Consider the following 24,037-nt stretch of genomic DNA (forward strand, 5'->3'; position numbering starts at 1 on the left):
TCATTAGGAGTGATACCCTGCAGCCAATGGTCCCCAGGTCGCCTTGTTCAGGAACCAAAGTGCAGCCCAGCAGGGAGTCTAGGAGACAAAGGGATAATTGTGGTGGAGAAGTAATAGTGATGAAAAGGCTTCCAGAACAGATGTAGGAAGCACCCTGCAGTGCAGTTCACTTTCTTATACCAGGCTATGAAATTAGGAGAGTGTTAATAAAGGCAACTCAGTTACCCAGGTGTTGCCTCTGCAGCTGAGAGACTGATATTCAAGCCTCAGGAAATAGCCAGAATATCTGAGTCTCAATAGGTGGCCCGTTACCTACAAAATCAATATGGCCTCTTGCCTATGCAATCCTCCTTTTTACTTTTTTTTTGAGACAGGGTCTTACTCTGTCACCCAGCTGGCATGTAGTGGCGTGTTCTCAGTTCACTGCAGCCTCAACTTCCTCAGGCTCAAATGATCCTCCCACTTCAGCCTCCCAAGTAGCTGGGACCAAGGTACACACCACCATACCTGGCTAATTTTTGTATTTCCTGTAGAGGTGGGGTTTTGCCATGTTGCCCAGACTAGTCTCAAGTGATCCTCCCACCTTGGCCTCCCAAAGTGCTGGGATTATGGGCATGAGCTACTGCGCCCAGCAATTCTCTATTTTACTTCTTACTTCTAACATTCACTTTCTCTTTCCTCTCTTCCTGAAAAGATGGCTAGGGAAGAAGAAGGGAATAAATATTTCCTATGTTCTAGATTCTCATGGCTGCTTTACCTGGTGATATAAACCTATATTTTTAAAAATTGAGGTATAAATTACACACAATAAAACCCACAGTTTGATGGGTTTTGACAAATGTATACACCCCTATAACCACCACTCTATCAGTTATAACGGCATGATTCATCCTCACATTTAATCTCTATGAGAGATTGGTGTCACTGGCTCAATTTTATAGCTGAGGAAAGGGAGGATCAGAAAGATTAACAACAATAGCAATAATAACGGCAAATACTATGAGCCAGGCACCGTTCTAAGCACGTTACACATATTACCTCATTTATTCCTCTCTACAACCCCATTGGTCCCATTTTACAGATGAAGAAACCCCAAGGTCACACAGCTAAAGAGTTAGAGCAGGATTTCCGATGCTCAGATTACCTTATTTCCCTTACAGTACTTCCAGAGAATGTTTTTTAAGTTCCCTCATTAGATTTTCTTTTATCCCAGAGAGAAAAATCCCCCCAAACAGAACTAAAGGCCATCGGAAGGAAAGCCACATGTCCCATATCTATGCTAGCACCCCCTCCATCCCCGGCTTTCTTTAAACTATGGGCAGTCAGCTTTAACATCATAGATAGAAAAGGTTAGGCTTGAAGAAAAGCCTTGTTTTGCTACCCACTAAACACAGGGATTTTCATCTAAGAAAGTCCTTCAAGCCATCTGCCCAAGCAAAGTGATCAAATTGCGCTGAGGTTCAGCTTGACCTGGTAAAACACGTTGCTTTGTGGAACGAGTTTCGAGTTTCGCTTTGCCAGCGGTGCTGAGCATTTCCTCGGGAATTTCGCACCCATGCTGGACCACTGATGCCTCCTCTGTGTATGGAAAGGCAAAGGTATGGCGTGGCTTTTTGGGACCTTCATATAAAAAGGTCAACCCACTTCTCTGCTTTTTACCCACAGCCCCACCCCAGAGGAGGGAAAAATCTGCAATTGTTGGATTAGGGCTGAGGTGCATATTTGCCCTTTGCATAACTGGCAGCATTGCAAAGGACAGCCCCTTTCTCTCTTCCCTCCATTCTCTCCCATCTGGCAGAGGAGTCCGGCTCCCTAAATCTTCTTTTTGTTGGTTAGTTTCCATGGTAGTTATTGTCTGTGTGTGTGAGCGTGTCCGCCCCCTCACCCGCTCTCTTTGTAGCTGAGACTGGGTGGAGGGAGAGGCACGGAGACACTGGGGCTCTGATGAGCTGGCTAAGGCCCTCTCAGTAGGGGGGTCACGCCTCCTGGAACTCAGGGACCCCAAGTTTCTGTGCATTCAGGGCGGGGCTGGCCTCATGCCCTGTGCATAGAGGCCTGGCTGCATCCCAGTCGATCAGCCAGAGGCAGCAGCAGTGGACTCATCAATTGTGGAGGAAGCCCTGGGGACCCTGGGGACCTTGCCGACTCTATTCCCAGTCTGCTCCTAGGACAAGCCTCAAAGCCAACACCTGCTCGACCCTCTCCAGGCCCCTCCCCTTCTTTGTCTTTTGCAGATGATCGCCGGGTGTCCTCCTTTTCCCCCTAGTCAGGTAAGTTTTATTTCAATCCATCTATGCAGAGTGATGTCTTGGCATTCTGAGTGCCTGGTGGTGGGGAGATAGGCAGTGGTGTCCGTGAGAGGAGGGCTGCCCAGGTCAGACAGGCTGGCATGGGGGTCAGGAGGGGCAAGGGTCTTCAAGGGCTTTTTCTCCTCAGCTGGGCCTCTCTGGCTTTGAAGTTAAAGGTTTCTTCCCACCTGGTCTTAACTCGGCTAATTAACTCCAAAGATTGCTGTCCAGGGCACAGACTGACCAACATACAGCCAACCTCCAGAACTTCTGGCTTCTGATCCGAATTCGGCTCAACTTTATGGAATATCAAACAGAAAACCAAATATTGCATATTCTCACTTACAAATGTGGGAGGTAAACCCTGTACGCAGATGGACATCAAGATGGGAACAATAGACGCTGGGGACTCAAAAAGGAGGGAGGGAGGGGGACAAGGGCTGAAAAACTTCCTATTAGGTTACTATGTTCACTATCCAGGTGACGGGATCAATAGAAACCCAAACCGCAGCATCACAAAATACACCCTTGTGACAAACCTGCACACATGTCCCCTGCAACTAAAATTAAGATTTTTAAAACTTATGGAATATCTACTAAGTACACACACATTGCTACACTTGGCTCTGAAGGGACTGCGCTTTGACGACCATGGCACATAACATGGTTCCTGCCTTCCATTGCTTACCACCTGGTAAGAAAGAATATCTACATAGATAGGTATGGGGATTCTGGGGCCAGACAAGCTGGAATTCACATCCCTGTTCTGGTTGTGTGACCTTGGACAAGTCATTTAACTTCTCTCAATTTCAGTTTTCACCTTTGTAAAATGACAATAATAATAGTGCCTACTTTATAGGCTAAATTATACACACACACAACTCACACACACATAAAACTCTGATCAGTTCATGGCACATACTGAGCACCATATACTTGTTAATGATTATTATTGTTATTATTATTGGCTTTTTATGTGGTTCAAATTATACAAAATCTGTAAAGAATGTAGTGTGGTGTTGAGAATAATGGGTGGTGGTTATTATCATGCTAACACAGTTACAGAGGAAGTTCTATAGAAAAGGGGAAAATGACTCTTGCCTGCAGGGATCATGCAAGGCCTGGAGGAGGCGGCATTCGGGCCAAGCCCTGAAGGATGAATAGGATGTCAACAAGCAGGACGGAGCATATGAAGCAGAAAGCACAAAGCCAGGCATGGAGGCAGGAAATGAAAGGCCTATTGGGCATCAGGCAATAGAGTGGTTTGGCTGGAGCCCAGACATTAAGCCTGGCTGAGAGGCTGGACTGGACTTTGGGCTCCCAGCATCTTGAGGACAAGGGCCAAGATTAGGGTGTGACACTGTGAACACTGGAATAACCAGCCCAGCACCAGGATGAGGGGGAGTGATACACTTCATAGAGAGCCAGGCTCAGAGCCTGAGACCAGCATTCAGGTCCTGGCTGAGCTTCAGATTGAACTGGGTGCTCTGAGGCTAATCGCTTCACCTCTCTGAGTTTGTTTGTCACCTGTGAAATCGGGAGGTAAAATACCAAGTGCAATTCTTCAGGAGAAAGGAGAATTTGTGTGTCATCTGCATGGTCCTGGGAAAAATCCAAAGGAATCAATCATTTAACAAAGAGACTTATGTAAATTATCAAGTGCAATGCCTGACTCACTATAGTAGTTGAATGAATGATCTCGCCAATCATGATTAATTGCCTTATTCATCCATTCATTCATTCATTCACTCATTCATTCAGCAAATATTTCTTGGGTCCCCACTGAATGCCAGGCATTAGTTTTGCTGATGGGAAAGAGTGGTGAATACAACAGATATGCACCTGCCTTGAGACACTTATAAGCAACTGAGCAAACTGGCAACCTGAGGACTTCTGGGTGCTCCCACCCTACCCCCAGCAGCTTCCATCCCACTGGCCATCTTCTATTTTCTCTCAAAGATTACTGCTTTCGGATATTTATTTTTAGCAGATTTTAGGCTCCCAAGACATCTCCCGCATAGGTCTTGAGAACATCTCCTGTCTGCCCTCTGCTGGTGGGGGATTGTAAGCACTTTGCAATAAACAGCTCAATATTCATGACACATCAATACCAAGCGTTTCTGCTGCTGTCCATCACCCCTGAGATGAACTGAAGTGCTTTAATTTTTAAAGAGGAATGAATTTGTAATTAGTACTTTAACGTTACACCAGAGTCATTCAAGAGGTTTTCTATTTAAATGCAAATTTAATCTTCCCAAAGGAAAGCTAAAAGGTGATGAAAATAGATAGCAAAGGTTGAGGAAGAAGGCAAGAAAAGGGAGATGGCGCTGACGTGGAGCCGTCACTGTTGTTGACTTGCCTGTGGCCCATGCTCAGGACCAGGCTCTGAGGTGGAGGGAGCTGAGGTGGGGCCTGGGTCCCTAAAGCCTAAGTTCCAACTGCCCTGCCTGTTCATGGGGGCAGCCCAAACCAGCAGCCATTTGGGTGGGTCCTCGCTGGACTGCTGGTGGTCATCTTAGAATCTGGTGGCCTGGAGAGGATATGGGCTGTGGGGTTACGCAGATCTGAGTTTGAATCCAGGATCCTGTTCTGCCTAACTCTAATAGCTTTGGCGAATTTCCTAATCTTCCCCATTCCTTCATTATGTAAACAGACCTCTTAGTGCTTGTTTCTCTCAAGGTTGTTGTAGAGATTATGTGATAAACAGAGAAAATGTCCTTGGTATACAGGAAGGGCCCTCAAAATGTTCATTTCCTTTATTGCCACTAGATATTGCCTTGTCAACTTAACATGCCACGGTGGTGCGAAGTATGTTCAAGAATAAGGTGGCAAGCTGGGAGTGGTGCGTGTCTATAGTCCCAGCTACTCAGGAGGCTGAGGCAGGAGGATCGACTGGGCCCAGGAGCCTGCAGTGAGCCATGATGGTGCCACTGCACTCCAGCCTGGGCGACAGAGACCCTGTATCATGCAAACAAGAAAACAAAAAACGAAAAGAATAAGGTGGCATTCCCCTTGTTCCCTTAAAACAGCCTGAGGTCCGGGGGAGGGCACAAACATTTTCTGTAAAGGGTCAGATAGTAAATATTTTACGCTTTGCGGGCCATGAGCTCTCTGTTGCAACTACTCCACTCTGCTGTCGTAGTGGGAAAGCCGCCATAGACAACACGTAAATGAATGAGTGTGGCTGTGTTCCAATATAACTTTATTTATAGATGCTGAAATGTGAATTTCATATCACTTTCATGTATCCCAAAATATTTTTCTTTTGATTTTTTTTCCCCAATCATTTAAAAATGTAAAAATCGTTCTTAGATTTCAGGCCACACAGAAACAGGCAGCAGGCCAGGGTTGGCCCTCATCATAGTTTGCTGTCTCCTGCACTGAGGTAGAACCTGTGATTTAGCGGGGACTTGTATCAAGGAATCTCTCAGAACATAACTTCCAAGACTGAGACCAAAGCAGGGAGATGTCATCCAAGGAAGAAAATAGTCCTTTCTGGGCCAGGACTAGGGAGGAACAAAGGACACACGGGATCCCTAGTGGTTCCTCGTGGAGGCAGTTGTTAGGTCTGGGTGTGAATAGAAGTGTCACTCTGTTTCTTGCCTAGCGATGTGCGGGGATGGACTGGCGGTTCCTGGGTGCTAAGCAGGCAGCCACATTCTCCTGGTGACAGACTATAGGAGGATGCTCAAGGGCCAAGGCCCTGCCACTCCCTCCTTCACTGGGAGAGAAATGCAGGCTCCCTGGGGCTCCTTAGAGATCCTCAGGTACACACCCACCAGCCCCGGGAATGCCGAGTGATAAGGACAGGCAGATCCTTTGATTCACCCAAACCTTGGCCTGGTTCTCATCTTTCCGGACTCTCATGGCTTCTTAGACACACATACACACAAGGCACTCGCAGCCAGCCCATCACGGGTCCCCCGCCTCTCCTGTCTCCAGCACAGAGAGCACAGGTCAGCATGCCAGATGGCAACCTTGCTGCTGCGGCAGATTGCCGTCTCCCTAGGGAGCGGGGGTGAAAGCAAAGCACTGGATGATTCCTGTGCTCCAGTCCCCACCCCCTCCTCTCCAGTGTGCCTCTGCCTGGTCCTTTCTCTGGGGACAAGGGGGGTGTGTGTGTGTGTGTGTGTGTGTGTGTGTGTGTGTGAAGTGCCAGAGGAGAAGGGGAGAGGTGAAGAGAAAGCAAAAGCCACTCCCTACCTCTGTACAGGTCCTGCCCCAGTGACCAGGCACTTCCTTCCATCTGGAGAGTGAGCAGGACCTCCCTCTCTGGCACCCAGGGAGGCTGGTGGGCTCTTAGAGGTGAGTAGAGGCATGGGACGGACAACAAGGCTGCCCCAAGGCCTGGTGAGAGAGGCAAAGAGGCCTGGGACCTTTCAGGGTGACTGATCTCACTTCCCAGCTCTTTGGAGGGCCCAGGCAGAGTGTCATGCCAGCCTAAACAGCCTAAACTGTGAACCTCGTCATCCCCTTCTCAGCCCCATAAAGGGCCCAGAGTCTTGGATCCCGCTGGATGTCAGGGTCAGACAAAATTTGGAGTTAGGAGGGAGGCAAGGAAAGAGAGGCGGGAGGTGGGCCATGAGAAAGCCTTTTTGAGACAGAGTTTCGCTCTTATTGCCCAGGCTGGAGTGCAATGGCACCATCTCGGCTCACTGCAACCTCCAACTCCCGGGTTCAAGCAATTCTCCTGCCTCAGCCTTCTGAGTAGCTGGGATTACAGGCATGCGCCACCATCCCTGGCTAATTTTTGTATTTTTAGTAGAGACGGGGTTTCTCCATGTTGATCAGGCTGGTCTCAAACCCCCGACCTCAGGTGATCCGCCCACCTCGGCCTCCCAAAGTGTTGGGATTACAGGCATGAGCCACCGCGCCCAGCCGAGAAAGTCTCGTCTTAAAGTGAGCAGTGATGATCAAATAAAAGTCCAATATATGCTATGTACCAAGTGAGGAAGCTCTACGTGGAAACAAGAGGAATCTTCCGGGAGTGACCCCTTCTCTCCTGGGTGGGGACAAGACAACAAATGAGCTTTTGTCCTCCAGATAAGGCAGTTTTGCTAGGAAGAGGATGAGCGAGCAGGCCAGCCTTTTGTTTAGCCTTTTGTTTCTAGCAGGCCCTACCTCTAGGCTTACAGAGCTCCATGGGCTGGACTGTGGGTCTGCGGCCCTGCTCATTCAGAGCCTGCCAGCAAGAGAGCCAGCTCCCAGTGCCTCAGCACACACACACACATGCACGCACACACACATACACATGCGTGCATACACACACATGCACACCTAGGCATGCACACCATCGTGACAGGCAGGCTGGCCCAGCTGCCAATCAATCTTCCTTGCTGATTTCCCAACTGGAAGCAGTAGGGCTGGTGTGTAAATCATTCAGAGCCCTCTCTCAGCTCTGCCAGGACATGGAGCTCTTTTTAATTAAGAAGAATGGAGGATGCTGCTGACTTTGGAAATGGCAATATTAACTTACTAATGGGCATTTAAAGAGCCGCGTCTGAGTGGTCTGCTGCAGCCTTCCCCAGCCTATAGCCTCTTCTCCTCTGCAGAGCTGCCTCCATAAAGGCTCTGCTGTCCTCCTCATGAGAAGGGGTGAAGATTAGGCCCCCTAAGGGCCCCAGCCTGATGACCTGGGACAAATGGGCGCATTTTCACTTTTAGAGAAAGAGCCAGGTCAGGATGACCTGAGCCCTTGCATCCTCTGCAACCCTTGCATACTCTCCTGGAAGCAGGCACCCCAGAAAGGTCAGAACCCAACAGGAAGCATGATAAGGCATCCAGGTGGGTGCCCAGCGTCTACAGGGAGCCAGCCCATTTGCCACAGCTGCAGCTGTCACAAGGCACTCCCTTGTCCTGGGCTGATTGGAGAGAAAGGAGGGTGGTGGTAGCAAGAGAGAGTGGCCAGGGGAAGCCCTGATAAAGTCCTCACTGGTGACCGGACCTGGGGTAGCTGGCAGCGCTTGTGAGAGCTGGTGGGGCCAGACCTCCGCGATTGTATCACCTGGCAGAATGTGAGGATGTTCGTTCTAGAATCTGCTGCTTTGTCACTATGGCTAAATGCTTCTTTCTCTAGGGCTTCCCAGCCTGTAAAGCACCACAGGAGTACAGAACACTACAGCTGGGAGGGACCCCAGCTGCTCTCTTCTTCACCTTCCTTCCTTCTAATTTGACAGGTACCAGAATGGATATGACTTGCCCATAGTTGCACAGGCTGGTTACAACAAAACGTAGGCTGGAGGTCATAGCCTACATTGTAACACGATGTAGCAGAGGTCTTCTGACTGTCCTATGTCTTTCTAGTATGCACCGGGTGGCAATAGAGGAGGAGGTGGCTCCGTGGCCTCTCACCTCACCTCATGCTGGTGTTTCAAGTTTCTGACACTGCTGGTCAGGAAATTCTTCCTTGTTTATAACTCAAATCCTCAGGCTTTATTGTAAGCCCCATTTCCTCTTACGACTTCCTCAATAAGCACAGGGAAGTAGCGGAGGTCTTTGAGAAGCATCCCTTCCCGCACGCAGTAAACAGCAGAGGAGTGTGCGGTTTCCCAACCCTTTCTTCTCTACCTTGTGCAACTCCTGAGTCTGAAAACGAAGATGACCCCCTCCCTTCACCCCTCATCCCATATCTGGGGTCCACTTTCCAATGTCCCAATTTTACCTAAGTAGGCAGGAAGGTGCTTACAGATGAACAGATGCATTCTTTAACGGATACCCACTAAGCCTCTCTAGGTTCCAGGCACCAGCTAAGCACTGGAGCGGGAGGGAGCAGGGCGGATAGCTGAAGGAATGTGGCTGATTCAACTCTCCAATCAAGGCTGCGTGGTCAGGAAGGGAACTTGAATAGCTAAGGCCATTCTGCAGGACTCCAGCCCTCCACCTGCAGGGCAGCAGTGCCACGTGATCACATACAGATCCTGGTTCTGACTGCTGGCAACTGTGTCATGCCATCTCCCATCAAGTCCACGTGAGCTCTAAATCCTTCCTCTGGGCTGATGTTGGGACTGGTGGGGAGGAGGCCCTAATGAGGCTTCTCTATGCTGGGGGAGGAACTACCCTTTCCTTGGTCTGCTGGCAGCCTCAGTCCTAATTGGATGAGTCAGCCTCACTCCCCACTCCCTGAATAAGGACCACGCTTCTGGTAAGGAATGAGAAGGTGATTAGCTAAAGGAAGGGCACAGCTGTTCTCCAGATTAGAATGCAATTTAGGTTGCAGCAGATGAGATTTCAGCTAGCTAGGAGAAAAGATATCCGGTCTAAGACACAGGCCCAGAAGTGATTGGCTACAGGAGGGTGTGGGCCCTGGTAGGGCTGCCTATCTTGTGAAACTGGCACCTGCTTTGGGGGACACACTACCCTGAAAGTCAGAGGTACAGAAACTTGCCATCGCAAAGGGAAGAAAGACACTAGTCTTTATGAGGTACCTACCACATGCCCAGGAACTATGCCTGGCACCTCCTTCTAGAAAGTAGATTTTCTTATTCCCTTTTTCACAGATGAGGACACTCAGATTCAAGGACGTAAGTGACTTGTGCATAGTCACACAGCTAGGAGGTGGCTGCACCAGGATTCAGATCCAGCCTGCCTGATGATGACCACATGGTCTGTGGGGTGCTGCAGAAAGAAAACTGCATAAAGAAGGTGATCCTGGCCTCGGGGAGTTCCTGGTGTGCGCCTCCAGCCAGCGTGGTTCCCTGCAGAGGGCACTCCGGTACAAAGTATTTCTAGGGAGGGCTAAGGAGCAGCTAATCACTAAACAACTCCTCTTTCCTCCTATCCCCCCAAAATGTTCCCTACACTTGGAATTCCACCAGACCTTGAAACCCTTCCCACAGTTACTGCATCCATGAATCTGCCTGGTTTATTGGGAGGGAACTGTCCACCACAACACCCCCAATTTCCCCTTAAGGTACCGCAGTTTGGTGAAGACAGGATCCTGCTGAATGCCTACCAGACAACAGAGACTGAGTAAAACTGTGCATTTCATTGTATGTAAATTAGACCTTAACAAATCCAAGACTTACTGAGCCTGCCAAGGTGGTGCATGCCTGTAATCCCTGCTACTCAGGAGGCTGAGGCAAGAAGATGACTTGACCTCAGGAGTTCAAATCCAGCTTGGGCAATATCGCAAGACCCCATCTTTTTTTTTAAAAAAAAAAAAACAAACCAAAACCCAAAATGTACTGAGTGACTTTTTCTGGGGCCGAGCATCCCCAAGTTTGATTGATGCATCAATATCTATAATAAAGACTCCACAGCACCAAAGGCCTAATCTTTAGAGGCTTTTATGACTTTCCCCCCTCCCCTGCTAATTCCCCAACCTCCCACCCTACTTTGTGACCAAGGCAAAAAATCTAACACTTTTTTTTTTTTTTAAAGAGAGACAGGGTCTTGCTGTGTCACCCAAGCTGGAGTGCAGTGGGACAATCTTGGTTCACTGAAGCCTCTACTTCCTGGGCTCAAGTGATCCTCCCACCTCAGCCTCCCTAGTAGCTAGGATTACGTGCCACAAAGCTCGGATAACTTTTATTTTTTATAGAGACAGGGTCTCGCTATGTTTTTGAGGCTGGTCTCGAACTCCTGGGGTCATATAGTCACATGCCTCAGCCTCCCCAAGTGCTGGGATTACAGGCATGAGCCACCTCATCCAGCCTAAAAACTCAAACCCCTTTTAAGGCAAAAGAGAAACCCTGGCTCAATGTTATGCAAGATTTTAGAGCAAGAAGGATTTAGATTTGACATGAGGAAGAACTTCCTGACCAGCAAAATGGTTACACACTAGAATAGGGTGGGGAGGGATCAAAGGAGTCACTGGACACTCTCCCTCTGCTTGGCACTCCTTAAGGCCCCATCTTGGTGCACTCAGCCCAGGCAGTGGAAACCACAGGTGACTCAGGGAATCTTAAGTGGCAGTTGCTAGGTTACAAGCTTCCTCGATGTGCACTCAGTGTAAGGACTAAAGGATGTTACCTGGCGGAGAGGAAGAGAGATGGGGGAGATGGAGAGAAGCCAGGACTTCCAGAACAAGCAATTAGGTCATGGTCTGGAAGACATCCTGTTCTTAGTACTTTTCCAAGGGTCTGAGTCCCTAGATCCCACGGTCTGCATAAAAGATGGTGCCTGTAGGATATGAGCCTTAGTTTAGAATGGGGGCCTATTCTAAGGCTGGATTCCAGCACTTCCTTACCTGCACTGCCTGGCACAAACAGTATGGGCAGCTGCTGAAATATCCTTGGGAGCCTAGGCTCCTTTCTTCACCACGGTGGAATAAAGACCAGAAGCCAAGTGGAGAGTAGACCTGCTTGGTTTCATTCATAAGGCACAATTCTTTCATTTGTGATTTAATTGTGATAAAGTGAAGGAGTACTGGATTTGGAATTCATACCTTGGACCCACCCTGAATGGCCTGCATGGTCCTAAGTAAGTCACTTCATCTCATTAAGGCTCAAATTCCTCATCTGTCAAAAGTGGATACCGATACCTACCTGGCAACCCCTCCCAGGGCTGTTTTAAGATTACGAGAAAATGGACATGCAAGGGCTTAGATGATCTCAACAGGTGACACAAATATAACATACAGCGTGGAACTCTGTCTGCTTATTAAGCTGCCCCAGCTGGGGTGGTGAGGGCTCATTTAAGAAGCCTGGCCTCACTGCTTTGGTAGAAGGCTCAGTGGGCAAAAGAGGCTGAGGATGGACTCCAACAAGCCCTTTTGAGGAAGGTCTATGGCTTTAAATCTTTCCGATCACCCGTTCTGATTTTGTGAAGACAGTTCAAGCTGAGGTAAATGTCCGTTCCCTATTTCTCCAGGCAATTAGAGACTCCTAGGACGAAAGGGAAATGTTCAGTGTTTCCGTGAAATTTCATTAATTCACACCCCATGCTTTTGGAATTTATGAGTTCTGATTGAATAGGGAAAACAGACACAGCCTTCCTCTGTGAAGGTTCTAGAGGTGTTTACTTTGTAAGCACAGAGAATTCAAACTAAAAAACGTGGAATTTTTAAGCCAAGAACTCAAAGTAGTAAAATGGGCCCATTGGATGGAGTGCAATGGTACAATCTCAGCTTGCTGAAACCTCTGCCTCCCGGGTTCAAGTGATTCTCCTGCCTCTGCCTCCTGAGTAGTTGGGATCACAGGTATGCGTCACTGCACCCAGTTAATTTTGTATTTTTAGTAGAGACGAGATTTCACCATGTTGGCCAGGCTGGTCTCGAATTCCTGACCTCAGGTGATCCACCTGCCTCAGCAACCCAAAGTGCTAGGATTACAGGCATGAGCCACCAAACCCCACCTCGATTGTATAATTTTGAGGGTGGAAGGTTTGTTTTGGTTTTTGTTTTTTTGTTTTTTTTTTTTTTTTTGAGACAGAGTCTTGCTCTGTCACCCAGGCTGGAGTGCAGTGGCGCAGTATTGGCTCACTGCAATCTCTGCTTCCCAGGTTCAGGTGAACCTCCTACCTCAGTCTCCCAAGTAGTTGGGACTACAGGCGCATGCCACCATGCCTGGCTAATTTTTTTGTATTCTTAGTAGAGATGGGGTTTCACCATGCTGGCCAGGCTGGTCTGAAACTCCTGACCTCAAGTGATCTGCTTGCCTGGGCCTCCCAAAGTGCCTGGATTACAGGTATGAGCTACCTCACCTGGCCGGAACTATTGTATCTTGACTGATCAATTTCAAAACCCTGGTTGATATATACTGTACTATATAGTTGATATATACTGTACTATAGTTTTGTAAGATGTTGCCATTGGGAGAAACTGGGTAAAGGGTATTTTTTCTTACAGCTGCATGTGAATCTAAAATTTTCTCAAAATTAAAACTGCAGTTTAAAAAATATATAGATATGGATCTATCAAAAAATATATAGATATAGATCTATCTATCTATCTATCTATCTATCTGTATAAGAAACTGAGACTTAGGCCGGGCGCGGTGGCTCAAGCCTGTAATCCCAGCACTTTGGGAGGCCGAGACGGGCAGATCACGAGGTCAGGAGATCGAGACCATCCTGGCTAACACGGTGAAACCCCGTCTCTACTAAAAAATACAAAAAAACTAGCCGGGCGAGGTGGCGGGCGCCTGTAGTCCCAGCTACTCGGGAGGCTGAGGCAGGAGAATGGCGTGAACCCGGGAGGCGGAGCTTGCAGTGAGCTGAGATCTGGCCACTGCACTCCAGCGTGGGTGACAGAGCAAGACTCCGTCTCAAAAAAAAAAAAAAAAAAGAAACTGAGACTTAGAGTAGTTAAACAAGTTTCAGAGGCAAGATTCAAACCCAGGTCTCCAGCCTCCCAAGCCTGGGTCTTTCAAGACTTGGCTACATTTGAGAGAACCAGGTAGGAGGAAGATCCCATCGGCCTTGCAGTCCACCAGACCAGGTGGTTCTCTGGCCTCATGGGCACCTTTGTTACTGGGGGCTACTGTCCTGTAAAGGGTATTACAGGGTGGCTTGCAAGGATTGTTTGTCAAGCTCTGTGGGTTGGTGCCGGGGATGGAGATTTGATCATCATGTTTCCCCTTCCTAAAGCTTGTGAACGGTGATGGTGGCGGTGGTGGGTTGTGCATGTGTGTGGCAGATGGAAAAACTGCCTGTGTGTGTTTGTCTATGTTGGTGTCTCTGGCTGTGTCCACATGTCTGTCTGTGCATCGTTGGTCAGTGTCTCTGTGGATGTGTCTATTTCGGGGGGGAGGGTGATGTGTAAGTTACGCATCTATGTGCAAGTGGGTGTATATGTTATATTTGAAAGTACCTGTGCCAGGTCTGCGTGCATCGCACCCACATAAGTTGTTTCCATGAGGTTAAACTATATGATAATACCTCCCCCCAAGCAAAGCTGGCTATTGAGTCAGCCTGTCACGAACTGCGTCTGTGTACTGTAGATAAACTGGGTAATTGGACTCTCTGCCTCTTCATCCAAAACAAACACAAAAGCCCGCCCCCCCACCGGAGGGAGTCTGTGCCCGTCATCTGTGTGCTTGGTTCTAGTGCCCTGCTTTCCTTGACCCTGTAGACAAGGTGAGCGCTTCCCCGGGGGCCCGGGCGGCGGGGCTTCTGTAAAGAGGTCACAGCACGCTGTGTCCCGGGACGCACGCGGATTCCTGCACAGGTGTGGTGGCTGCGGATGGGGACCGAGCGGAGCGGGCTCGCCGGCTTCCTCCCCGGCGGCGGCTCCGCTTCTCCTTCCTGCTGTTCACTTCATCTCCTCATCTGCATGTGTGACAGCGGCGCGCGGACTGGGGAAGGACAGAGCGCCCTCTCCCCGGCTCCCGTGCAGCCGGGCGGGGGCTCCGGGCTCCCCGGTGATGCGTCGTCTGCGCCTCGCCGCCGCGCTCCCGGGGCCTGGCAGCGTAAGTGATGCGGGGGCGGGGGCGCCGAGACTGCGGGGAGGGGGCGCGGGGGAAGAGAGGCGTAGACGCCGAGAGACGCTAACTCCTTCCTCCGCCCGGGGACTGCCCGGCGCCCGGAACCCCTGAAAGCCCCGGCCCGTGGCGCGCTCCGGCAGTGTCCGAGCAGCGGGTGGGGAGGGGGCGGGGACCAATCGGTGCAGGGCGTGGTGCCGCCGCCGGGGGGCGCCCTCCGCCGCCGCGTCTTCCCGGTGAAGTTGACCAGGGGCTGCCGAGCCCGCCTGGTGCCTGCTGGAGGGCGCGTGGCCCCGGCTGCCCTTGATTCGCCGCGTTCCTCCCGCAGGGCCAGGCGTGGACGCCGCCGGACCGCTGAGACTCGGAGCACAGTGAAGTACTGGCCGGCGTCTGGCTGGGGCTGGCGCTCGAGAGCCCGATGGAGGTGGCCAGAGGGGCCGTGGGAGCCGGCGCCGAGTAGCCGGTGGACCCCCGCGCTCGCACCTCTCCCGGCGCCCGGGCGCTCCCCGAGGCTGCCATGGAGGTGCCTAACGTCAAGGACTTTCAGTGGAAGCGCCTGGCGCCACTGCCCAGCCGCCGGGTCTACTGCTCCCTGCTGGAGACCGGGGGCCAGGTCTATGCCATCGGGGGATGTGACGACAACGGCGTCCCCATGGACTGCTTCGAGGTCTACTCCCCCGAGGCTGACCAGTGGACCGCCTTGCCCCCGCTGCCCACAGCCCGGGCGGGGGTGGCCGTCACCGCCCTGGGGAAGCGGATCATGGTGATTGGGGGCGTGGGCACCAATCAGTTGCCCCTGAAGGTCGTGGAGATGTACAACATCGATGAGGGCAAGTGGAAGAAGAGGAGCATGCTGCGTGAGGCCGCCATGGGCATTTCTGTCACGGCCAAAGGCAAGTGGGGCCAGGGCTGAGGGCGGCCAGAGAGAAGGAAGTGGGGGGCCACGAGGGAAACACGCCTTTGCTGTGGGCTGTGGAGTTTAGTGCCATGTTTCTGCAGACCGCATGCGTTCAGCAGAATGCCTGCACCTCCCGCCGCCACACCCCAGCCCCTGAAACCTGCCTTGCAGGTGCCACCACCCCCAGACACCTATTTGGGGTCCTGACAATGCTCACTCCATCCTTGTAGCGTCACCAGGCCCCACTGAGAGGGCTTTGGGACCTGATTCCAGGGGCCTCTTCCACCTTCAACCTCCCCCTCTGCCTCCCAGTCTCAGAGATGCTTAATGGAGACCAGAATGTTCTTGGGGGTTGTGCTCCTGAAACGTCTTGCCCATTTCACTAAGTCCTCAGTGCATGCATGTCCTCACTACATGGTTTTGTGATTCCCATTTTCCTTTCTCAAAGCACCTCATTTCATTCTTTTCACGCCTAGTACAGCCCAGAACCTAGAACTCTGAAAGCTCTTTTGCTAAAACACAAAGGGTTTTGTGGGAGATGGTTCAATGGGAATGAGGAGACACCAAGGTCAGACACACCTGAGCAGCAGAGGCTTGCAGTGGGGTGCAACCTTCCCTCCCTCTCCTTTTCCTCCCTCCCTCTCCTTTTCCTCCCTTCCTCTTCTGCTAAACCATACTAGCTGCATGTCAAATCTACTGTAGATTGGGAACCAGTATTTCTTGAGCACCTGCTCTGTCCCTGGCACAGTGCCAGGCTCAAGGAAGGAAGGAAAGAGGCAGAAGATCTGTTCCCTGCCTTCAGGAGCCTGGATCTGACCAATGAAGGTGACCAGAGAGAAACTCCTGTGCAGAATCCCCCATGGCAGCACAGCCAGTGGGGCTTCTGTGACCTCCCAGTAAGAAGGATGGAAGGCCTGGAGGCCCACAGAGAGCCAGGGAGGGAAAAAGTACATCTACATCCCAGGCCTCGATAAGTGGTCTTGAAAGATTAAGAACTAACGTTCATTGAATCCTTACCATTGGTGCTTTGTATACATTAACCCCTTTGATTCTCACAACCTATCCAATGAGGTAAGTGCTGGTATTACTCTGATTTTAGAGAGAAGCAGTGTAAGGCCCAAAGAGTTAGTTAAACCACTGGTCTGAGGTGACACAGATAGTGATGATTGAATCTGTGCTCTTACTATGGCACTGAATGAGTTCGAGAGTTAGTTTAATAAGCATTTACATGCCTGTGTGCCAGGCATTGTGCCAGATGCTGGGGCTATAGATTTAACAGATTCTCAAGGGCCTACAATCTATTGAAAGAAACAAAGATTATTCAGTAACATGTGGCAATTAGGGTGATGGAATAGGGTGACAGAAGTGCCATCATTCAGGAGGCACTGAGCCGGTGCTGTCGACCCAGCCTTGTAGTTCAGGGACACCCAGATGGTTCTGAAACGATGAGTAAGAATTGGGCACAAAAATAGTAGTGAGGAGTGGATGGGAGGATTCCCAGGAGGAGGTGTTTCAAGTAACACAGGATGGGATGGGTGGAGCTTGTGTAAGGTGAATTCCTCATTAGCAGGCACCATCTTCCAGCCTCAGGCTAGGGTTGGCATTTTTTTTTTCCAGTAAGACTGGAAAGTAGGAGGAAATAGTACTCATCCCTACAATCACCTTAAGAATAAAGGCCTCCTGGAGCCAGAAGCAGTGAGGACTGGCTGCTGGCAGACAGAATCCCAGGCAGGGGTGGCTCCCTGAGAAAGAGAGGCTCAGGAGGTCCTGGGGTGAGAACCAGGGAAACACAGATGCCTTGCCCATCCTCTCTGGTGTAGTGAAGTCCTTTGAAAGACCACCCACAGTCATGAGTAGTAGAGAATGAGAGGAGACTCACTTCTCAAAGTACCCCAGCTCACTTCCTAGGCACGGTTTCTTAAAGGGGCCAGCACTCTCTCCAAAGCTTCACCCTCATTCACCCCTAGCCCTATCTCATTTAGTCGAAGTGACTCCTGGATCCCACAAGTCTCCCAATGTGTGAAGGAAGATGGTATTCCCTCATGGGGCTGGCAGACACAGAGAGACCAGCAGCAGTCCAGTGTCCCATAGGCCAGTGACAGCATGACTCATCTTATTTCTAAAGGCCCCTGCCATATCTAAAAAATTCCAGTTTGTGAATGCCTGGGGAAAGGGCATCAGAAGAATATCTCTACTCGTTGAGGCCAGGCGTGGTGGCTCATGCCTGTAATCTCCACACTTTGGGAGGCCAAGGTGGGCGGATCACCTGAGGTAAGGAGTTCGAGACCAGCCTGGCCAACACGGTGAAACCCCATCTCTACTAAAAATACAAAAAAAAGTAACCAGGTGTGGTGGCAGGCATCTGTAATCCCAGCTACTCTGGAGGCTGAGGCAGGAGAATCGCTTGAACCTGAGAGGCAGAGGTTGCAGTGAGCTGAGATCATGCCATTGCACTCCAGCCTGGGTGACAAGACAAGACTCTCTCTCAAAAAAAAAGAATACCTGTCCTCTTTGGCTTCCCCTCTGGCTGCCCAGGGAGGAGGACAGTGAAGGGGACAAGACCTGCAAAGGGTTTTCCAGGCCTAGACTTCATACAGTGTTTCAGGCTTAGCCAAAGGGCTGGACACTAAGGAAGACTAAGGCATGTAGTCATACCATGGCTTCAAAACACCCAGGCAGCTGGGCGCAGTGGTTCACACCTGCAATCCCAGCACTTTGGAAGGTTGAGGCAAGAGGATTGCTTGAGCCCCAGAGTTTGAGACCAGCCTAGGCAACATGGCAAAACCCTGTCTCTACAAAAAATACAAAAATTAGCCGGGTATGGTGGCATGGACCTGTAGTACATGCCACCATAGCTACTTGGGAGGCTGAGGTGGGAAGATCTCTTGAGCTCAGGAGGTCAAGGTTGCAGTGAACTGTAATTATGGATTATGCCGCACTCCAGCTTGGATGACAGAATGAGATCATATCTAAATTAAAAAACAAACAAACAAAAACAGGCTCTCAGGCTCAGCTGTAGCAGGGACTTCTTTGAATGGTGCTATCAACCACACTGATACAAATATGACTCACTCTGGCTGAGCAGTGGTTGAAAGCTTGGCCTGGCCATGGGAGGCAATGGATGCTGGTGGGCCCATCTTGATGTACCTGTGAGCTAAGCCAGGGGCATGTATGGCCTTTCGTCTTAGATTACCGAGTATATGCAGCAGGCGGGATGGGCCTGGACCTACGTCCACACAGCCACCTCCAGCACTATGACATGCTCAAGGACATGTGGGTGTCGCTAGCACCCATGCCCACCCCGAGATATGCTGCCACCTCCTTCCTCCGAGGCTCCAAGATCTACGTGCTGGGTAAGGATGGGTTACTGTTCTATACCTGCCCTCCTTCCTTCCCTTGGCTCAGTTCCCATGGGAAGCAGTGCCTGTGTGCTGAGCATCTCGTCGGTACTGGGGATAATCACACTGCCCAGCCCACTGGGAGCTTCCTGTATGAATAACTGTCAAAAGGGGAAACCTTTTCGCTGTCCCTGTCCTCAGGGACAACCCTTCTGCCCAACCTCTATCCTGCTCTGGCCCCCAGGGGGACGACAGTCCAAGTACGCAGTCAACGCTTTTGAGGTCTTTGACATCGAGACTCGCTCCTGGACCAAGTTTCCCAACATTCCCTGTAAGCGGGCCTTCTCCAGCTTTGTGACCCTGGACAGCCACTTGTACAGCCTAGGAGGCCTGCGGCAAGGTCGCCTCTACCGGCAGCCCAAGTTCCTGCGGACGATGGACGTGTTTGACATGGAACAGGGTGAGCTGGTCACCTTCCCCAGGAAGCTCTGGCTGCCCACTGCACTTCTGGCTGGCTCCCCATCCCTTACACCCATTCCAGCCATCTTCCAGGGCCGTTTACCCAGCTGAGCAAGCTTCTCGGAAGTCTCAGCACCCCTCTCCACTCAGGGCTACTCTTGGAATCAAATTCCTTCATTGCTATAGTTCCCCTTTTTGCTTGGTTGATTTTTTTCAAAGCCCCTTTTCTACCTATATTGTCTTTTCTTACAATATTCACAGAGGACCAGGTCAGAGAGGGATTTTTCTTACTTTTTACTGATGGAGAAACAGAAGGATCCTGACTCCTACCCTCACTGCCTCTATTAGCCTCCTAAGCAAAAGTCAAGGTGATTCATTGTAGGGGATGATGATGCCTTACAGAGCAGCAAGCATGGGAGAGGGGGAAGCCGCAGAGAATTTCAAACAGCAGGAGGAACTGTGTACTCCCCAAGCATAAAGGATAAATAGAGTGAAGACACTGCCCAGGGTGAAAGCTATTTGGGCCACAATCTGTATTTGGTGGGAGTGGTCTGTATCTCATTCTCTCTATATAACCCACCATTATCCATGGCCTATAGGGGGATGGCTGAAGATGGAACGATCGTTCTTCCTCAAGAAGCGGCGGGCAGACTTTGTGGCTGGCTCTCTGAGTGGACGGGTCATAGTGGCTGGGGGACTTGGTAAGGATGGCGCTTTCAGGCTGGAATTTATTGTGGTTCTGGTGCTCGGTGGATCCTTGGCACTTTGCATATGCAGGAAAGGGTACTGGCTCCTTGCAGACCACCTGCCTACCACTTTACTCCAAAAAATTCAAAGCACTCCCTTTCTTCCAGCTTGGATATTACCTATCCACTATGGGCCCCAGGTGTGGCTCTTTCACACGGGGCAAACTGTGACGCAGAGAGAATAAGGGACACCCATAGCCGTGCAGCACAGGCTTGCTGAGCACAGATCCCTAAACGGGCATGACTGGAGACAAAATGTGGAGGGGATTCGCCTTGGTCTTCCTCTGACCAATCTCTTCTCCTTGGATACCCAGCCCAATCATGGAACAGGAAAGCAATCTGATTAAATAAGTTCAACAGATGAATCTTGGATTTGATATATTAACTCTGCCAGAGATTACTGGTATTTTGAAGGAGGGACTCTAAAGTGAGAAGTCCCCCATCATCAAGGAAGAGAGGTCCAGGCAGCAGGGCTTCCAGGTACCCGAAGTCTACTTAGTGTGGACAAACTCCCACTTTACTCATGCATGAAGGAACCGTATGAGCTAGACCATGTCGGTAGCTTTTTTAAGAAAGGGCAGCAGTGAGGCAGTAGTGTGCTAGAAAGCTCTGGTGAAAAGCAATGGGTAGGGAAAGAAAGCTTACTCTTAAAGAGACAGAAAGGAAGAAGGTAGGAGGGACAAAGTGGCTGCTTGACAAAAGCCACTGGCTTAGTAAAGGGAGTAATCCTGTAGCCAAGGAAGTTGACCTTACCTGGCTTCTGCTTGTGGGTGCCCAAGGGAGGAAGATGGGGTGACTGTGGGGCGTGGATTGGCGGTTGGACTCCTTTGTAAGGTCTGATTCCCTTGACACTTTCAGGGAATCAACCCACTGTCCTGGAGACGGCGGAAGCATTCCACCCAGGGAAGAACAAATGGGAGATCCTCCCTGCCATGCCCACACCCCGCTGTGCCTGCTCCAGCATAGTCGTCAAGAACTGCCTCCTCGCCGTGGGAGGTGTCAACCAGGGTCTGAGTGATGCAGTGGAGGCCCTGTGTGTCTCTGACTCCTAGCTGTCTCTGGGTCCAGTACCTTTGCCCTGGACCATATTACTTCACTCTTGACATGAGGAATGATCTTGTCCAAGCAGTCAGGGCTGCTTCCCAGAATGTCAGCTCCTGTTAGCAGCCAGTGGAGTCTGGCCTTGGGGCTCTAAGTGACCTCTCTATAGCTCCAAATCCTACCAATCTCAGAAAACTGTAAGAGGCACAGATGACTCAACCAGCTGCAGAGCTGACTCTGAAGAGAGTCTCCACTTACTGCACAGGCACAGAAAGGCACAGGAATATTTCCTACCTCTCCCTCCTGTGAGTCCCACCTCCCCCCACCCCCATCTCCAGGAGGCAGGTAGAGCAGTTCTGACAGAGAGGATAAACTGCTGTTGCTGTCTTTCCCCAGCTCTAAACTAGTTTTAAGTTTGCTTAGGATGAAAAATGGAGAATGATTGGGGGTTCCAAACCCCTTTCTCCTCCCTTGGTTTATATCTCTTCACCATTTGGTGGTCAACTGTGGGCCTACCCTGGACCTCATCTACTCAGCGAGAATTGGACATGAAGCTAGAGGCAGCTGCCTTGGAAGGGAAGTCAGGCTCACTTGGACAGCCCAGGCCATGGCAGGAAGAATCCCTTCCTCTTGGGGTCCTTGCTGGGCATGTGATGATGGAGAAGGAGCAGTCTCCCAGCCATGGGTCTGCTCCCCACATCTCTCCTAATTCCACTTCACCTTCTTCCACCCCCTCCCCACCAGAGGCCTAGCCCTTTTGTCACCGAAGGCCCCCAGAGGGTTTCTGTGTGAAACCTTCTCATTTACACTGTGGCATCAAAATCCACAAAAGATGGATTAATTGCACTCTGGTTAATAGCAGCAGCACAATGATTAAAATCTATATTCCTAACTTCTCTAGCACCCTGGTGTGGGGGTGGGGCGGAAGGGTGTCTTGAGGGGCAGGGAGGACCCCATAAAACAATTCCTCTGGCATTCTCAGGCTAAGGAGGGCCCCCAGTGACCACCTGTTCTTGCCTGTCCCCTCTGAAGAGCTCTGCCTTCTCACAGCCACCACCAGTTACCCCACTCCCAGGAAAACAGCACATATTCTTCTTCTCCTGCCTTGAGACTGCATGTTAATCTTCCATTCAGAACTCATCAGCAGCTCAGTCCTTCTTATGTCTAGTCTCAGTTCATTCAGCCAAAGCTCATTTTTGTCCTATCCAAAGTAGAAAGGGTTCTTTTAAAAAACTCGAAGAATGTGCCTCCTCTTAGCATCTGTTTCTGACTCTCAGTTATTTTTAAAATAAATGATGAATAAAATGCCTGCCCTGAAGGGTTCTGGAGGAGTCAGGTATCACTCATCAGGTGATAGTGTAATTCATTCCTCCAGGAGGCAGGAACAGAGGAGGATCACCTATCTGGATCTGAGGGGTCTAGGGAGCCTCCTGGAGGGAGGGAGTGTGACACCTTCAGTTCAATCTTCAAGGACAAGTGGAACCTGGGTCTTTACAGGATACGGATTTTTTTCCCCGTCCCTTTCTCTTGGTACTTGGACTTTTTCCTTACTTCTGTCCAAGAAGGGCACTGCCACCTGCTGGCCCAGCATTTCCCTTCCCCTCCCCCGGCTGGGAGGCCTCCGGTAGCCGCTGCTGCCCCCTAGTGGGGAGACTGCAGAGAGGCCTCCCCTGCTGTTTCTGGATCCCTATGAGTTGAGCCCCTGAAGTAATTGATAGAAACAGGAGCTGGAGGAGCTGCAGATACTATAAGGGATGATGGAACTGTGCGTTAGGGGATGCTCTTCCAAAGGCATCCTGTCTCCTCAATCCCCTACCCAAGAAAGGTGTTTAGCAACAGGGGTGCCTCCACCCCTTCCAAGAGAAACCCAAGCCTTATGGGAGGGGGCATTTCCAGGCACACAAAGTGGTCCCATATGCATGGATACGGCTGAGCTTTTTTTTGAGGCAGGATCTTGCTCTATTGTCCAGGCTGGAGTGCAGTGGTGCGACCAGGGTTCACTGCACCCTCCAGCCGGGCTCAAGCAATCCTCCCACCCCAGCCTCCCAAGTAACTGGCCCTAGACTCAAGTGATCCTCCTGCCTTGGCCTCCCAAAGTGCTAGATTACAACCCTCAGCCACCATTCCCAGACAGTGAACCATTTTTAAATGGTCAGACAGAACCTTGGGAGTACAGAGAGCTCTAAAAGGTTGAATTAGCCGCTGGAATCTGTGAGGGTAACTCAGGGCTGGAGCTGGTATCTGCTAAGGACTCACCCCTTGGAAGTCCATTCTGGAAAGACTTTAGGGGTGCCTCACTGAGGAATGAGGGAAATACTGAATGTCTGTTAAGCCATGTGATCCTGTACCTCATGGTGCTACAGGGGCAGCACAGGATCTGGGGTAAGATGGCCTGGCCCAGGCCTCGCTCCCCCACCCCCATAGGCTTTCCTGTTCCCTTTCCACCGTGGGAAGGCTCCTCACCTTTCCTGTCTTCATTTCCCAATATACACAACAGCAATCATAATGCTGTCTCACAGGTGGTGAGGCACTTCCTTCAATCCTCAGATCAACTCCATAAGGTAGGTAGTATCCTCCCATTTTACAGGTAAGAAAACTGGGACTCTAGGGTCACAAGCTCGTAAGTGACTGAACCAGGTCTGATTCCAAAACTTGTGACCACAGCACTTCATAGCCTCACATGAAATAGCACAGGAAAGGAAAGAAAATCAACTGTGCTATACTATGTAGGAAGTTGAAAATATCTCAAAATCTAGAAGGATGGAGACTGTTTCTTAAGGAATGAGTGTGAGTATTAGCAAGGAATGGGTGAGAGGGGCTTCCTAATGTGAAATGGGCATAGATTATTCCTAAATGTATACCCCCAGGAAAGTTTCCTTCTAACTTTTTCATTCCATTATTTAACATT

At 50.4% G+C, this 24,037-nt stretch overlaps 1 protein-coding gene across 3 annotated transcripts; it reads left to right on the forward strand.

The window, feature by feature from the left end:
• The first annotated feature begins 1,728 nt into the window (after positions 1 to 1,728).
• Positions 1,729 to 22,447, forward strand: KLHDC8A (kelch domain containing 8A). 3 transcript variants are annotated; one of them, XM_025390527.1, is made up of 9 exons: positions 1,729 to 1,831; positions 2,235 to 2,270; positions 9,785 to 9,999; positions 14,299 to 14,635; positions 14,976 to 15,540; positions 18,734 to 18,898; positions 19,128 to 19,343; positions 19,942 to 20,043; positions 20,947 to 22,447. In XM_025390527.1, exons 5-9 carry the CDS (start codon positions 15,165 to 15,167, stop codon positions 21,138 to 21,140), a joined length of 1,053 nt encoding a protein of 350 aa, XP_025246312.1. In that variant the 5' UTR covers positions 1,729 to 1,831; positions 2,235 to 2,270; positions 9,785 to 9,999; positions 14,299 to 14,635; positions 14,976 to 15,164; the 3' UTR covers positions 21,141 to 22,447. The 3 variants fall into 3 exon arrangements, with proteins under 3 accessions (XP_025246312.1, XP_025246328.1, XP_025246319.1); XM_025390543.1 differs by lacking the exon at positions 14,299 to 14,635; XM_025390534.1 differs by lacking the exons at positions 9,785 to 9,999; positions 14,299 to 14,635.
• Positions 22,448 to 24,037: the final 1,590 nt, after the last annotated feature.

Source organism: Theropithecus gelada, chromosome 1 (assembly GCF_003255815.1).
Source record: "Theropithecus gelada isolate Dixy chromosome 1, Tgel_1.0, whole genome shotgun sequence".
NCBI classification, from domain to species: domain Eukaryota; kingdom Metazoa; phylum Chordata; class Mammalia; order Primates; family Cercopithecidae; genus Theropithecus; species Theropithecus gelada.